The sequence below is a fragment of the Erinaceus europaeus genome, chromosome 12 (genome assembly GCF_950295315.1).
Source record: "Erinaceus europaeus chromosome 12, mEriEur2.1, whole genome shotgun sequence".
Taxonomy (NCBI): Eukaryota; Metazoa; Chordata; class Mammalia; order Eulipotyphla; family Erinaceidae; genus Erinaceus; species Erinaceus europaeus.
This window is the reverse complement of record NC_080173.1, coordinates 6,925,838-6,941,563: the sequence shown is the minus strand read 5'-3', so window position 1 is coordinate 6,941,563 and position 15,726 is coordinate 6,925,838. Positions and strand designations below refer to the sequence as shown.

The window sequence follows — 15,726 nt, the reverse complement described above, 5'->3', positions numbered from 1 at the left end:
TATCTCTGTTTCTGTCTCTCTCTCTTGTTAAAATAAAGTAAAATAAATTTTTAAAAAAAGGGTCCGGGTGGTGGAGCAGCGGGTTAAGCTCACGAGGTATAAAAATATAGCAACAACTCTGTAAGATTTAGACGTGGGACTTTATAAAGAAACTGTATGATGCATAAGCAGAGGAAAGGAAATTAAGACAAGGAAGGAAAGTTGGGAGAAAAGTAAAAAGGATGTGAAGGAGGAAGGAAAAAAGAAAAAAATAATAAAAAGCAAATCTTTTTATATAGCTATGCATTTTACTTGTTGGTATTCCTAGACTATGGGATTCAATACAATTTACTTTATGATTTCATTTTCTTTATCTTGCTGCACTGGGGTTTCACCCATGTGTGATTTCACCTCTCCAATTTGCTTTCTTCATTTAGAGAGAGAGAGAGAGAGAGAGAGACCGACCACAGCACCAGGGTTTACTCTAGTGTCAAGTCACCTTACATATGGTATTAGTGCTTGAACTTGTGTTGTACTCATTATGGTGAGATTTCTCATCATATTTGCTTTAATTTAGATCCAGAAAGACTATATAGCATAAAAACAAAAACTGTCTGTGTAAAAAATAAAGAAAATGACTCAACACAATGTGAAAATAAAACACAGATAATTCTCAGTGTAGTTAATAACTCTTCTATTTATAAAGCTTAAAAAGACTCTTCACTCACAGGTTATTAGATTTACACTCATAGTGATCACGATTAAAATATTTTAACAAATACATAGAGTATGTAAATTTACCTATGTTCTAAAATTTCAGGAATTCTGTAAGTTTGTCCACTTTGCTTATGCATAAAACCAGCTTAAATAATTTCACAAAATATTCAGTTTAAATGACTGTTTATATTCACTGGAACAATTGAATATAAACAATTTCTTAAAATCCACAAGTCAAGTCATTTATGTTTTGTAAAGTGAAGACAAGAAGTACGCATAGCTTTGGGCACAAACAAATAACTCTCCCCTTGTTCCCAACCCCCCCCCCCCCAATATTTTTGTAGTCAGTCCAAGCTGGCAGTGTTTATTCTTGTCATCCACTCCTTTAAACTGAATCTAAGATTCTTTATTATTATTTTTTTCTCCTTGGAAAAGTTGAAAAATAGATAGAAGAAGCCCTTTTGATGGAGAAACTACCCAGTTCATTGTTGCCTGTTTTCAGTTTTTTAATAGGAGGCCATTTCTTGCAATTAGCCAAGGTGTTTAAGAGAAAAGCAGTGCTCTCATTAATAATGTCAACCTTTCTTCTGCCTCATGGATTAGAGAAATAAAGGTTCTACCATGCATTGATCACTATTTAGGTTAAGTGGTAGTAAAAGATTTTTTCTTCTGGTCGGTATCACTGATTATTTCTTATAATCATTACCTCTGCCAGCAGTGACATAATGAGAAGCAAATACTGAATGGTCAGTACATTTCACAGTTAAGTATTTCAACCTTATAATCTACCCATTTCATATCTTGGCCAGACCATCTGATTATTTTTTGATATAATAAATCACTCCACTCTACATTTTTGTATATTAAAGATTTTATTTCATCTATTACTCTATCTGAGCTCTCCATTACTGAAGATTAGACTTCCAATTGGAAATATAAGTATATGACATAATAAAAGAGAGAAAAACCTTAAACCTTAAAGTTAATAATTAACTGTATCTTAACAGTATCCCTCATATAAATCTGTTAGCAAATAAAAGATTAAATAATTGGCTATTATATAATTTTAGGCTATCTTTTGTCAAGTTTAACACACTCTATTAATCTACTGTGACTATCAAACTTAGTTATTACAGTTTTTAAAAGTCAATTTCCTTCGATTTGCCTCATAGCGGTCAGCTAAATACTGAAATCATTGAGTGGCAGTCATTCTAACCACAACACAGGACTACATTTGGGACTCTACAGAGATTCTATTTAAAGACAGAAGAGCTTTCTGATAAGGTGCTTCCTTACACTCCTCTGTGACTGAGATGGTTGTCTCCTCTGGGTTTTCACAGCTGCTGACAATGGCAATTGCACTAAACGACCTTCTTCTGACCTTGGTGTCTGACACTCCAGATCCCTGTACTGGTGGGGCTTTTCCCATGTTGTGGAGCTGCTGGTCTTTCCAGTCCAACTGTTTGGCACTACAGAAAGGAGCGTAGACTTCAACACTTCCTTCGAACTGGAGACAATTCACTTTGTAGTACTTTCTCTTAACTTCCAAGACATCATTAAATCTATGTCCCCACAGAATTTCTCGGGGAACATAGGAACTCCGGGATTGGTGGGAAGTGCCCGTGGAATCACCAGTATAGATGAAAGTCACCAAAATTTCAAAGTTATCTTTGGCCACTGCTTTTCGGTCAAGGGCATACAAAGGGCTCTCATGGTCGATTTCATGAACGATCGTTACTGGTGTGACAAGGATGATTTGGTCATTGACTAACTTTAGGTCTTTAAAAGCCATGGTCATACGTCCTTCACTGTCTTCTGTGTAGCGGAGAAGTTGAGCTCTTACTGTGCCTTCTACCACATGGTTTGGTCGAAAATCACCAATACGCCACATGAGGCAAAGCTTCCCGTCTCTCATGCCTATGAGTGCAAAATAGCTGAACCGAATGGTTTGGGCTCTCTTTCGAGCAGTTGCCATTTTGGCCAAGGCAGCTCCAATGATGAAGGTATTTATGATGCAACTTAAAATGGACTGGAAGATCACCATAAGCACCGCCATGGAGCATTCTTCAGTGACGCAGCGGTAACCGTAACCTATGGTGGTCTGGGTCTCCAGGGAGAATAAAAATGCACCTGTGAAAGAATGGACGTTGTCCACACAAGGTGTGATGCCTGGATCATTTAACAGATCTCCATGATGAAAAGCTATGAGCCAGAAGATAGAGCCAAAGATCAACCAGGAGAGAATGTAAGACAGAGAAAATATCACAAACATGTGACGCCACTTGGTGTCTACAAGCGTGGTGAAAATGTCGACCACGTAGCTCCCCCACTCTCCAAAGATGTGTTTGAAGTACACGTTACAGCTTCCGTCTTTGTGAAGCAGACGTCTCCTTGCTCTCCTCTTTTCAGCTATGATGTGTTCTGGGGGGTAGCCTGCGTATTTGGGGTCCACATTTACAACTGGATAGTTGCTACTATAATAACTCATTCTTTCTTGTGCTCTTTGGGTATCCAGGTTAAGTTCTGGAGCAATAGCAATTTTAGGTGTGATGTTAATTGTCGGTGCGGCTTTTCAGTTAAAACCTTAAAGAATGAGAAAGAAACAGGCTTTAGTTGTTAAGTTCCATCTTTCTAGCAATGCGCCGATTCTGAAGCCATCGGATGCCGTCTGAGAGAGCTCAGGCTGTACTGGGATGATAAGAGACATTCAATCTCAATTCCTCATTTCAGTTTAAAATTCAGCTCACTCATGATAAGAACAAAATTTGCAACTAAAGAAAATAGCAATTTTATATAGGCACAAGACTTGAGTGAACACTATGCTTAGCCCAAATACAGGCTTACTATCTTTTCTGACTGGGCATTAAAAAAAAAAAAATTCTGTCTTCTTTGTTGTCTCCTCTGGCAAGCAGGCAAGTAAAAAGCAAAGCTATCTATAATGTGAAAAAGGCAATAATCCAGATACTTGTCTAGAGAGAAAGGCCTTAGAAGCTTTGAAACAGTTTATGGCAGACGGTTTCCCTTACAAGATACAGGCAATTAAGGGGTTCCACCTTCATGTTAGAGTGTAACTTACATGTCGGCTGCTGTCACAGGCTATTTCCTCACCTTCAGCACCTACAACTTCCTTGCTCTTCCAGAGAGATGTTTCTTCTTCGTGAACTTTTCAGAACAGAACTGAACTGACAGTGCCAGGGCCACTACTTCAGATAAAAGACTTTCTCCCTAGCTCCACCTTTAGTCTTAGAGGAAAATAAATAAATAAATAAAACTTTTTTTCTTAACCCCAGAGGAGTTGAAAACCCCTCCCAGGTAAGCCTTCAATGAGGTATAAAATTGCTTTAGTTTTGTTGCAGAAAAGTCCTTTCTCTCTCTCTCTCTCTCTCTTTTTTTTTTTTTTTTTGGACATTGGAAACTTTTCTCTTTCCTTCTGAATAGAAGTCGAAAATTTGCCAGAGTTGCTAATTGTGTTTCTCTCTTACAGAGCACATACTACAATCGGACCCTTTCTTCTGCTCTTGATCTCTCCTGATAATTCCACAAGCAAACTTGGGCAAAATTCCCATTCTCCAAATATCATGACAAGCGTACAGCTCTTAGTGACTTTAGCATCCGTGTAAGTATCAGTATGTTAAGCAGTGTCAATTTAGATGCGATTGTGTTACTTTTCCGGGGAGGGGGGAAGTACCACAACTCACTTTTAATGGTTTAGTGATTATTAGAAATGTTTTTTTTTTTTTTTTTCACATAGTTGACCTGAACTAGATGAGGAAAGGGCATAAAGGGGAAGAGAAAACTTTAGAGCAGAGTAATCTGCCACCTAACTGCGCAGTTGGAGGAAACAGCACTCTTGACATTGAGACCACCTTGGAGCCAATCAGGAAATTAATCAGGAGGTATTTACCCAGTACCTTCCCCAACGCAAAAAAAAGCAGCAACAGTTTATTTCCCTCCAGTTAAAAATGGATCATTTTTCTTCTCTAGGGACCAGGCCCACTTTACAATGACCACTATGTTCAGGGGATCTCTATAAAGAACACTTTGCATATAACTAAAGAATCCTGTAAGGGGCCAGGCAGTGTTGCAGCTGGTTAAGTGCACACGTCACAGCATGCAAGGACCGAGGTTCAAGCCCGTGGTCCCCACTTGCAAGGGGGGAAAGCTTCACGAGGGGTGAAGAAAGGCTGCAGGTGTCTCTCTGTCTCTTTACCTCTCTCTGTTTTCCCCCTCGCCTCTTAATTTCTCTGTCTTTAATAATAAATAAAAAGATTAAAAAAAAGAATTTCAATTTTTTTTTTTTTAAAAAAAGGAATCTTGTAAGTCATGAAGGAGTGATTTTCTCTTGGTCACTTCATCCACCAGAACTATAGATCTGTTTTGCCTTGTTATATCCGGTTCTTTGTCCATACTTCAATAGGGAAGCAACTGCATAATTTCAAGATGTGACCCAGAATTGACAAAATGCTTCTGAGAATGCTGACTAGAATACATTTCCCCCCACTCTGTTCCTGACACACATCACTCACTGGAGGTTCCTTTCTGAATTGACAAGGAGAAGCTGTTCTAAGGTTTTCAGTGCCTTCTCTCTCACCTGATCGTTCAAAGCATGTGAAAGGGACCAGTTATAATCAAAGTCTCCTGTGATTTCAAATTAAATAGCAGATTTGGAGATAGAGTCCTTTTCTTCTTCAATGCTGCCAAGCCTGCTCCTTAAAGGGAAAGACACACATCGTGGGACTTAGGGAATAAGAAAGCACAGTTCATAAATCAAGAGCTACTGTGTGACTCTGCTCTTTACTGCTGCCAGAAAGGGGAAAAAAAAAGGTTTTATTTGAAATGGCATTCAGTTGGTATCATGTTCAGTGCCAGCAGTGCCAAGGACTGTTGTAAAGAAAACATTTTAAAAACGCTCCTTCAACAGCACGCTAATTGGAGAGTGAATTTTCAATTAGTATAAGCGACAAGTGAACAGATTTGAATTATTTCTGAGTAATGTAACAATTCAAGGGATACAAGTTACAGATGTGAGAATCCTGCCCCGTTTAAACCATGTCCTCTGCTGTGGTTCCTTACAGTCACCATGAATTCCAACTTCTTCGAGGACAAGCTCAGAGGATTCTGCTTAGGAGAATACTCTGTGTTCATCTTTTACTTGATTCTCCAGCTATCTAAATGATACATTTTCTTTTTCTTTTAGTTTTTCCTTTTTTTTTTTTTTTGCCTCCAGGGTTATTGCTGGGGCTCAGTGCCTGCACCATGAATCCACTGCTCCTGGAGGCTATTTTTTTTCCCTTTTGTTGCCCTTGTTGTTATATCGTTGTTGTAGTTATTATTGTTGTTGTTATTGATGTCATTTGTTGTTAGATAGGACAGAGAGAAATGGAGAGAGGAGGGGAAGACAGAGAGGGCGAGAGAAAGACAGACACCTGCAGACCTGCTTCACCACCTGTGAAGTGACCCCCCTTCAGGTGGGGAACCGGGGACTCGAACCGGGATCCTTAGGCTGGTCCTTGAGCATTGCACCATGTGTGCTTAACCCTCTGTGCTACCACCCCACCCCCGATACATTTTCTAAAAGGAAACTGTCTCTAAGCTGCATGATATATTACAACTAACGTTATTTAGTTTCACTCATTTCTCAGTATACACAATGAGTAAAGAAGGTTCTAGAGGCCTTTCCATCCAAACAGCTAATTAATACATATATTAGTTATTACTATATATGAAATATATAAAATAGCTATTCATCTCTTCTTAGTATCATTTTAAACTGAGAAGTTTCCATACTTATTGATTTTCTGGACATTCTATATTTCTTATTTACAGTTTTAGGATTCAGAACCAACATTAAAAGTGACTTCATGCTTTCATAGTCATTGTGTCATCATCAATTATTATGACAAAGCATTGGTAATGTATTTATTCATATTTCTTTCTTCATGCTAAACTGCTTACTCTCTGATAGTGGCTACTTCTAAAATGGTTCTGCAATTCAATTAAAAATGTTCCATTTATTTACTTATTGGCTAGAAACAGAGAGACTGAGAAAGGGGGGGGGGCACGGAGATAGAGAATGAAAGACACCTTCCCTCACTACTTCACTATTTGTGGAACTTCCCTACTATAGGTGGGAATCAGAGCTTGAACTTGGGTCCTTTTGCATCACACCATGTAGCCTCTGCTCAGTGTGCCACCACCTGGCCCCTAAATTCCATTCTTAATAGAAATGGAAACGTAAGGACTGAAGGAATGGTTCACTGGACGGGCTGCTGTGGGTCTAATGTGTGTTCGAGCACTGATGGTTGACCCCTCGGAAGCTCATCTACCAGAATCCCCCTGGCATGCCAGCTAGCCTTGTGGTCGATGTGGCCAGAGGAGGTGGGGGAATTCAAACCTTCCTATCAGCCTTGTGGCATCATCCCACCCCTCCTCCCTCTGGTGGGCTTCACCTTCCTTATGTTTCTATGTCCCTGTTCCTGCATCACCATCCATACCTTTTCATTGCCTTGCTCTCCTTTCCCTGCTCTCCTTTCCCTCATAAGGAGATATTGGCATTAGCGGGTTAGCATGGGGGTACCTCTTCCAGTGCGCATGCTCTCTGGGTTGGAGAGAACTCCACCGGAGCCAGCCTGGGCTGCTACTTACTCAGCCACGTGAGGCAGATGACTCAGGAACCAAACATGTGGCGCAAGACAATGCAATATATATTTATTGATCACAGAGTCACGGAAACAGAAATGACTAGGAAAGGGGAGGAGAAAGGCTGGAAAGATAGAAGTTCCTAAACTTCCTTAGCAACTGTTGTGAGGGTTGTAACTGGTAGGATTAATACTACCCTGGAGGCAGGGAGGGTCTTGAGGGTAAGAAGATAGAGCAAAGGAATGGAATGGGTGGGGGGGACCTTTCAGGCAAAACAATGATTATGTAGATAGGCCATAGTATCAGGAATGCAGGGTGCTTTGTGAGGCTCCTCACAATTGCCCGACATGGCCTCACTGGCCAGCTGGCTACTACCCCTGCACAGCTACCTCTTTATGAACTTGTAACTGCGTCAATAAAGACATCCTGTTCTCCGCAGCAGTACCCTAAGGAGGTTTGTGTATTGTCTGCTGCCACAGTATGCTAGAAGACCCCTTAGTGAACTCGCTTCTGCTTCTGCTTCTGCTAGCCTGTAGTTCCCTGCTAGCCTGTAGTTCCCTGCTCTCCACCTGTCTCCTGGTGGCCAACAGGCACCAGCTGCCTTCAATGCAATGCCACTTGGCACTCCCACATAATGTCAGGACTTGAGCCTGGCCTGTACGCATGGTAAGTTAGGCAGCCTGTCTGGATTCCTCAGGGAGAACAGGCCAGCCTGGCTCCCACTTCCCCACCTGGCCTCTTCTTTGTCTATTTATTTGTTATTTATTTATCAAAGCACTACTCAGCTCTGGCTTATGGTGGTGTGGAGGTTTGAACCCGTGACTTTGGGGCCTCAGGCATGAGAGTCTCTTTGCATAACCATTATGCTGTTGACCCCCACCCTTATTATCTTTCAATCTGAATGAGAAAAGCAGCTTGTAAATGGTAAATTTGCATCTGTACAAAACCTCAGCCTGTGGCCCGGGAGGTGGATCAGTGGCTAAAGAACCAGACTCTCAAGCATGAGGTCCTGAGTTCAATCCCCGGCAGCACATGTACCAGAGTGATGTCTGGCTCTTTCTCTCTCTCCTCCTATCTTTCTCATAAATAAATAAATAAATAAATAAATAAATAAATAAATAAATCTTAAAAAAAAAACAAAAAAAAAACCTCAGCTTATTCCCACCCTCCACCCCTCCCCCCCAAAAAAAAAAAGAATTAAAAAAGGAAGGAAAGAAATTTGATTACTGCAATATAAAGTTTAAAAGTCAGCTCTGAATCAAGTAGTATCTCCTTCTACACCAGTTTCAAATGATCTTGTCAGACACTTAATGACAAAGGCAGAGAAAGAACTACAATGACTGTCATGACATTAAGTATTTTCATAGATGCAGCTAGAGTAAGAGGCCATGTTTAGTTAGATGATGGAGGGATTCCTAACCATTTGCTCATTACAACTTAAAAAGACACTTGAGAAAAGTATCTCCCTTATTTATTTCATCCTATAAATGTTTTTAAGAGGTATTTTGGAAGGTGGGAGTCATCAGTCTCTACTTGAGAGAAATGTTACTCAGACCTGGCTCATTATAGAAAGTTCACTCACAAAGAAATGGTTATTTCTTGCTCTTCTTGGGACCTGCTTTAAAGAAGAAACCTTTACCAATTTAGCACATTTCAAAAGGGACACACAAGAGAAAGCATATTCAATAAAAGCAGTGAGTGGCTTCTATTTCTGTCCCTGTTTGTCAACATGTGAAAGTATGTCTCTGACTAGCCAGTTTAGAAGCTATTCCTTTGCCTTTTGACATATCCTCTCCAATTCAGCACTTTAGCAAACACAATACTTTTGTAGACAGTTTTTTTTTAATGATTTTTTTTTTTTTTTTTTTTACAACTGAGCACTGCTCAGCTCTGGTTTATGGTGGTGCAGGGGACTGAGCCTGGGACTTTGGAGCCTCAGGCATGAGAGTCTCTTTGTATAACCATCATGCTATTCACCCCTGCCCTGTAGATAGTTTTTGAAGCTTAAGGTTTTCAGCAGTGTGCTGAGGGTATATCATGAGTAAAACTTGACAATCCAATGTCTCTTTGATAATTAAGTCAACCTTCCTCCAGTATTTCCTTTCTCTAATGTGAGGCATACCACTAACGATGCTATAAAAACATCTCTAGTAGTTTTTAAAATTATTTTTATTCATTGAATAGAGACAGCCAGAAACAGAGAGTAGGGGGGAGATAAAGAGGGAGAGAGACACCTGCAACACTGCTTCACCACTCGCAAAGCTTTCTCCCTGCAGGTGAGGACTGGGGGCCTGAACCCAGGTCCCTGCACATTGTAACATGTGCTCTTAACCATCTGCACCCCCACCCAGCCTCTCCCTGGTGAATATTCAACGTCCATGGCCTTTGAGATTATCAAAGACTTTCTTTACTATGAAAAAAAAAAAAATCACACACGTAAAGTCAAGTCATCAGTAATCAAGTTCCTTTTTGGGCAACTGTTAAGTGAGATAAATGTTAGTGGAAATGTGAGAACTGATGGGAAAAGAGTGTAGAAAGGATGACTTAAATTTTGAGTAGCAGCCATTGTCTTCGCAGACAAGGGTGGAGCTCTGAGGTGTGTGGACAAGAGTCCGTGAGTGAAGGCTTTATCAGATGCACCTGCAGGGGGGATCTGCTTGCCAAGCAGGAACTGAGTTAAGACAGAATCCTAACAAGTTAGCTTATTTCATTCAACGCCTTTCCCACAATGGTTACCTTGGAATTATGTCTGACCCTTAGTTATTTATTCTTTTTGTTGTTGTTGTTGTTATCACTGGGACTACTTTCTTTCTTTGTTTTAGATAGAAAGACAAAGGGATAGAGTCAGAGAAAGATAAGACAGCACAGCACCAGTTTCCTTTAGTGTGGTGGGGACCCAGCTCGAACCTGAGTCATTCACGTGAAAAAGCAAGCACACTATACAAGGAGCTATCTTACTGGCCCTTGCCTGGGATGCATTGGATCGACCTTCTCGTGGTGCATCCCGTGAGTACCCATTTATTGGGGAAACTGACGATCCTTCCTAGCCGACTGAATCCACATGGATCCCAGTCACTTTCAAAGCCAGCAACAAGCAGACATCAGGCTCAACCTGACGCTGTTGACCGGCTAAGGAAGAAGGGCAAACGCTAGAAGAAGAACTGGCCCTTGCCTAATACTTGTCTTGCCTGGAAACCTCAGAAGACATTCAGATACTCTTAGATGGAGCTCTGGATTCAGTTACTGAACAACTGCTTCAGCCAGCACCTACTAGGTACCATTTAGAGTTCTCTGAATATTCCCTATCCTCATAACTTCAGTTTCTCTTTTTTTTCTTGGCAAATGTGTGACATCCTTCTCAGCTGCCATAACCCATAAGCAGGCCTTGGGCTGTCTTACAGCTGTTACTTCCTTTGTTCTCCTTCCCCCTTTAAAATCTACCTTCTGACCGTGGTGAAATTTATCAGCAACTATGCACTTTATCTCTTTCTTGATATTTCTTTACAATTCCTACTTATGCATCAATCTAAGAAAGGTCTGTGCTAGTTTGTGATTAGGAAGAGGGTATGTTATAAGTAAACAATTTACTTGAAATCTAGAACTGGAAATAGAAAACATAAACTCAGTATTACAGTATCACTAGTAAATTTATTTGGAGACTTTTTTCCCCCTAGTCCAGCTTTTACATAAATGATAGCTACAGTCTCATCATAAATCCTTCCTCACCCAAATAATGTTGTTATTTCAAAGGGTAGAAGGTGTGTGTGTGTATTTATATCTATATCATCTCTCTCTCTCTCTCTCTCTCTCTATATATATATATATATATATAGAGAGAGAGAGAGAGAGAGAACGAGACCACATGACAGAGAGGAATAATCACCATAGCACCAAAGTTCTATTGCCTCAACTTGAACTTGCATAGCACATGGCCTGGTTATCAGTGAGTTATTTCTAAGCCCCTCCTCCACCTCAAATGTTTTCTTGGTATTGTTGAGGAGTGAAAGGCTAACTGAGCCCTTTGTCAGCCCCCTTCCCTGCGGGTTCATTGGATTGTCTCTTGAAAGAATTCCAGGTTAGCACATGTGATTTGTATGTAGTACCAAAATCCCCAAGCTTCTTTAATGTAGTGATAAGGTAGTTATAGCTCAGAAGTGAAGTTATTGAGAGGAGGTAGCTTGGAGAAGACTCCCTGAGGGCCTGGGAAAATTCCCCCAAAAGGAAAAAAGAAAAAAAAAAGCCTCTCTGTATAAAATCCCTCTCAAACCTTACACAGGACACACCTGGGTCAGCTTCCCATTGGCCTGATGGAAACGCCAGGTGTGGTTACCCTCCCAAACTCCCTCCTGTACTACACATATATATATATATGTGTCTGTGTGCCCAATTCCCCCCGTTCCTGCTTTCCATGTGCTTGTGCCCCAATTCCCATGTCTCATGTGTGCAAACACAGTGCAGCAAAGCATCTAGGTTCTCCAGGTCCTCCCCATATATGCCCCACCTCAACAGTGTCGAAGAGGAGACATTAACTCGAAGCACACTCCAATTCTAGTTGTGTCTTCAAGATGCTAAGTGACTTTTCTCCAAATCTCAGTGTTATTCATGATATAGAGATAACAATTTCTATGTTACTGAGTTACCATGAGACTTGAAGGGAATAATGAGCTAGTTATATGTCATCTCTCATTACACTAGAATCATTACACTGATACCCACTCAGTAATCCTTGCTGGGCTCTGAGTCCCATCAGGTCTTCCTTTCCCCTCTATAACACAAGCATCTACCTTAGTTCTCTCCATGAGTGTCTGTTTACTACTGTCAAATAACTTTTCATTTGCATGATAGTATTTCTACTCAATTATTTCTACCAAGCTACAGGGACCACTTTTCTTTCTACTAGTCCCTTCAAACTCAAGGGCTGAGTCATTTTCCTTTCTTTTCTGTAGCTATCACCAAAAGCAAATGAAAGATCCCCTATTCTTTGTCCTCAACACACACACAAACACCTGCATACATACACGCTCCTGCATACACACATAACATATATGCATACTTACAATTCAGTTTATGAATCTAACTGCTATTTAGAGGAACCACTTTAAATAACAAAACTGATTAACTTGACACAGAAACAGGCTAAAGAAATTCACAAGGTAAGTGTTAAGTGTATTATTTGACCTAAATGGCTCGTACTTGTTTTACTAAGATGGCTCTGAAAGTCTATTTTACTATCTTTAAAATCAACCTGCTCCACCCTTGGCTAGATGCCAGGCAGAGTTGTCTAGAGTTAACCTGAAGCTAAATCTGGGTTGGGTGAGCTATTATATGGCCCTTTAAACATCAAACTTAACTTGTCTTTGTGTAAGGAGAGTATAGTATCGATAATTCTCCAGTGACTTCTAAATTACTCCTGGGAAGAACTTATTATTGCTTGTTTTCTTCTTCTTTGTTTAATTTACTTTTCTAAATCGAACTGCTGTGTAACAGATACACTAATTAAGGAATTAGTGAACAGAAGCCTACCTCTGTATTTCAGAGTTCAGCATCAGTAAACAAAAAGACAATAAAACAAGAGAATCACTGCCAAAGAAAAAGCAAAATGAAGTCTTAAACATAGAAACAGCCCAGAGGGTGGGTGTTATTCAGCCAGGGCACTCACAGTAAGTCAGGTCCAGGAAGTGACTGTTCAGCCCAGAGTGAGGCTTCCTCTTTTAGTTCCAACCTTAGGGAAAAAATGCTTTTACTTCAGACTGTTCTGTGTTGTTTGTTTGAGGCACCTTCATTATTTGGTTGTTAAGGCTCTCACTATTCATAGGTATAATTTGGCTGCAGTATGTTTTGTTCTAAGTAATCTGAAGACCTGGTTCTCATAAGAACCTATCTTTGCAGGAACTCATCTGCATTTTATCACTGAATTCAGGCTTTCCAGATCAGATGAAAGCCTGGTTTTACCTGGTTTACATAACAGCTTTCTAAGTCATCCCTTGCCATTTTCATCCAGAGCATTTGTTCTAATCTGATGGAATTGGGGAGCAGGGGACTGGGGGTAGACCAAGCTCTACAATGCCTCCTGCAGTGACAGGGGCAAAGGACAGGGGTAAAGACCTCAAAGGATTTTAGTTATATTTATAGGACTCTAGTCATAATATTACTACCTCTGAGAAGTATGATATCAGTATCTTACAAATATCTTTAAACTGCAGTGCATTTATTTAATTAAAGGAAAAACTGTGGATTCATCTATTAAAAGGCAGCTTACAACAGGAATTCTATGGGCCTCACTGCCAAGTTCATTTCCTCAAGCAAAGCAAATGACTTCTCCCTGCCTTCAGGTATGGGGGCTGGGAATTTGTAAACATTCACTTCCCTACCCCATAGGCTAGGAATATGATCTCTCTCTCTCTCTCTTCTTCTTCTCCTTTCTACTTCCTCCTCCTCCTCCTCCTCTTCTCCTTCTTCTTCTTCTTCTTTTCTACTTCTCTCTCTCTCTCTCTGTAAATCTCCATCCCTAACCTTCGGGCTGAGTAATTTTAATTCTTTTTTTGCTTGACTTCATTACTGAAGTTTCACCTTTAAAAAAACGTTTTCACTTTTCCAAAGTCTTATCCAATGAAGATATAAATGAAATCCCTTTCTGAAATCATTATGTTCTTTTGTTTAGTTTTATTTCTTTGCTTTTTATTTTCTACATTTTAATGGTACTTTTTATGGGGAGGTTTTTTTCTTTTGGGGGGGCACTGTATAACCAGGGACTTGGTATTTCAGACATGAAAGCCTTTTTATATAACCATTACACTATCTTCACAGCCCGCATCATTACTTTCTGTCTCATTAACATGACTTTTTAGACCTTTTAAGATAGCTCTACTTACTGACTTGTTTGTTGGCCTAATTACCCTATGTAATTAAGTGCAAACTCTAGAAGAAAAGTTCACCTTTATCTTACCACTGCTTTCTGCAGGGTAGAATACTATGAAGTCCTAGTCAATTATAAAAGGAACTAATCAATCAATAACTCAACAGTAAGAGACATCCAGGAGATTTCAGTACAAATATGGAAACTGGCATCTTTAAGACTATGAAGACATCAGTGCCGACAGTTCTCCACACACGACTCTCAATTTCTTCCATTCATCTGCCTGCCCCTTATGAATTGTTAGTTCAAAATGTTCTTTTTTTTTTTTTTTTTTTAAGTTGTACTATCTGCTACTACCTCTAGCAGTGTCTTAAGAATTAGATATTCTGGTGCAACAAGTAATTACATCATCGCATAAGGCTCTAGAATTCTTCAGAAATCTGAAAATAATTTTGCACCACACTAAAATGTGTTAAAGCAATTACTGAATTAATAGAGCTGTGGGTCTCCTGACACGAAAGTGTGCTATAATATTGTTCTTAAAAATGTATAATCAGACAGGGGTAGATAGCATAATGGTTATGCAAACAGACTGTCATGCCTGAGGCTTCAAAGTCTCAGATTCAATCCCCTGCACCACCATAAGCCAGAGCTGATCAGTGCTCTGGTTAAAAAAAAAAAAAAAAGGTATACTCTAGGGGTACAGGATACTGGGAACTTGCATGGACAAACAATGGGAGGGGATTGTTCTACAGTCTCTCCTCTTTCCCTGTCTATCTAAAATAAAATAAAAAATCATATATATATATATATATATATATATATATATATATATATATATATATATATATATATATATATTCTGGAGGTTAATTGTTTGTGATAATAGTCCATGAAATGAGTTCACCTGCTGATAGAACACTTTCATTCAAAGCAGTTTATCCTAAAGAAATCACCACAGATGAACATAAGGATAAGACTACTTTGTAGGGCTACTTAAGAGTAGCCACATTTGACTATGGGTTAGCCACCTAGGAAATACATTGTTTCAGGTAATAGTATATAGTATGTTGTATCTTTACTTTCCTTTTAGTGTCATTTTTTTTTATAGTGATGAAGTAGAAGAATGGTAGAGAAAATATAAAACATGTTTTAGTGAAGGAGAAAATTGTAAAACAGCTTTTACAATGTAGGTTTTATAGCTTAAATCCATGTAAATACGGAATGTCACGCAACAAAGATGCTAATTACGGTTCTCTTCTTGCATGATTGTTTTTTCTTCTCCTTTTTCCCTTTATGTGCTTATTGACATTTTCTAAAACTTTACAGTGAACATGCACTGCTTTTACATAAGAGAAAAAAACAGGTGTTTTCAGTTGATACTTTGAAGTGTACCAATTCCAAGGCTACACAAAGGGAAAACAAACCAATAGCCATCTAAAAGCATTTATTAGAGCTTTTAAAAGGAAAACTATAAATAGTCCAAAGAAGCAGACAGTCTTACAGACATTTAAAGTCAGACACTGATGCTGTAA

General features: G+C 39.5%; 1 protein-coding gene across 2 annotated transcripts in view; it reads right to left on the bottom strand.

Annotated features, from left to right (window-relative positions):
• Positions 1-656: 656 nt before the first annotated feature.
• The window catches only part of KCNJ16 (potassium inwardly rectifying channel subfamily J member 16), a 59,330-nt gene continuing 44,260 nt past the window's right edge, over positions 657-15,726 (bottom strand). For both annotated transcript variants that reach the window (XM_060202656.1, XM_060202657.1), the window contains exon 2: positions 657-3,279. In XM_060202656.1, the coding sequence (XP_060058639.1) occupies positions 1,925-3,184 (1,260 nt within the window). In that variant the 5' untranslated portion in view covers positions 3,185-3,279 and the 3' untranslated portion in view covers positions 657-1,924. The remainder of the gene's footprint in view (positions 3,280-15,726) is intronic.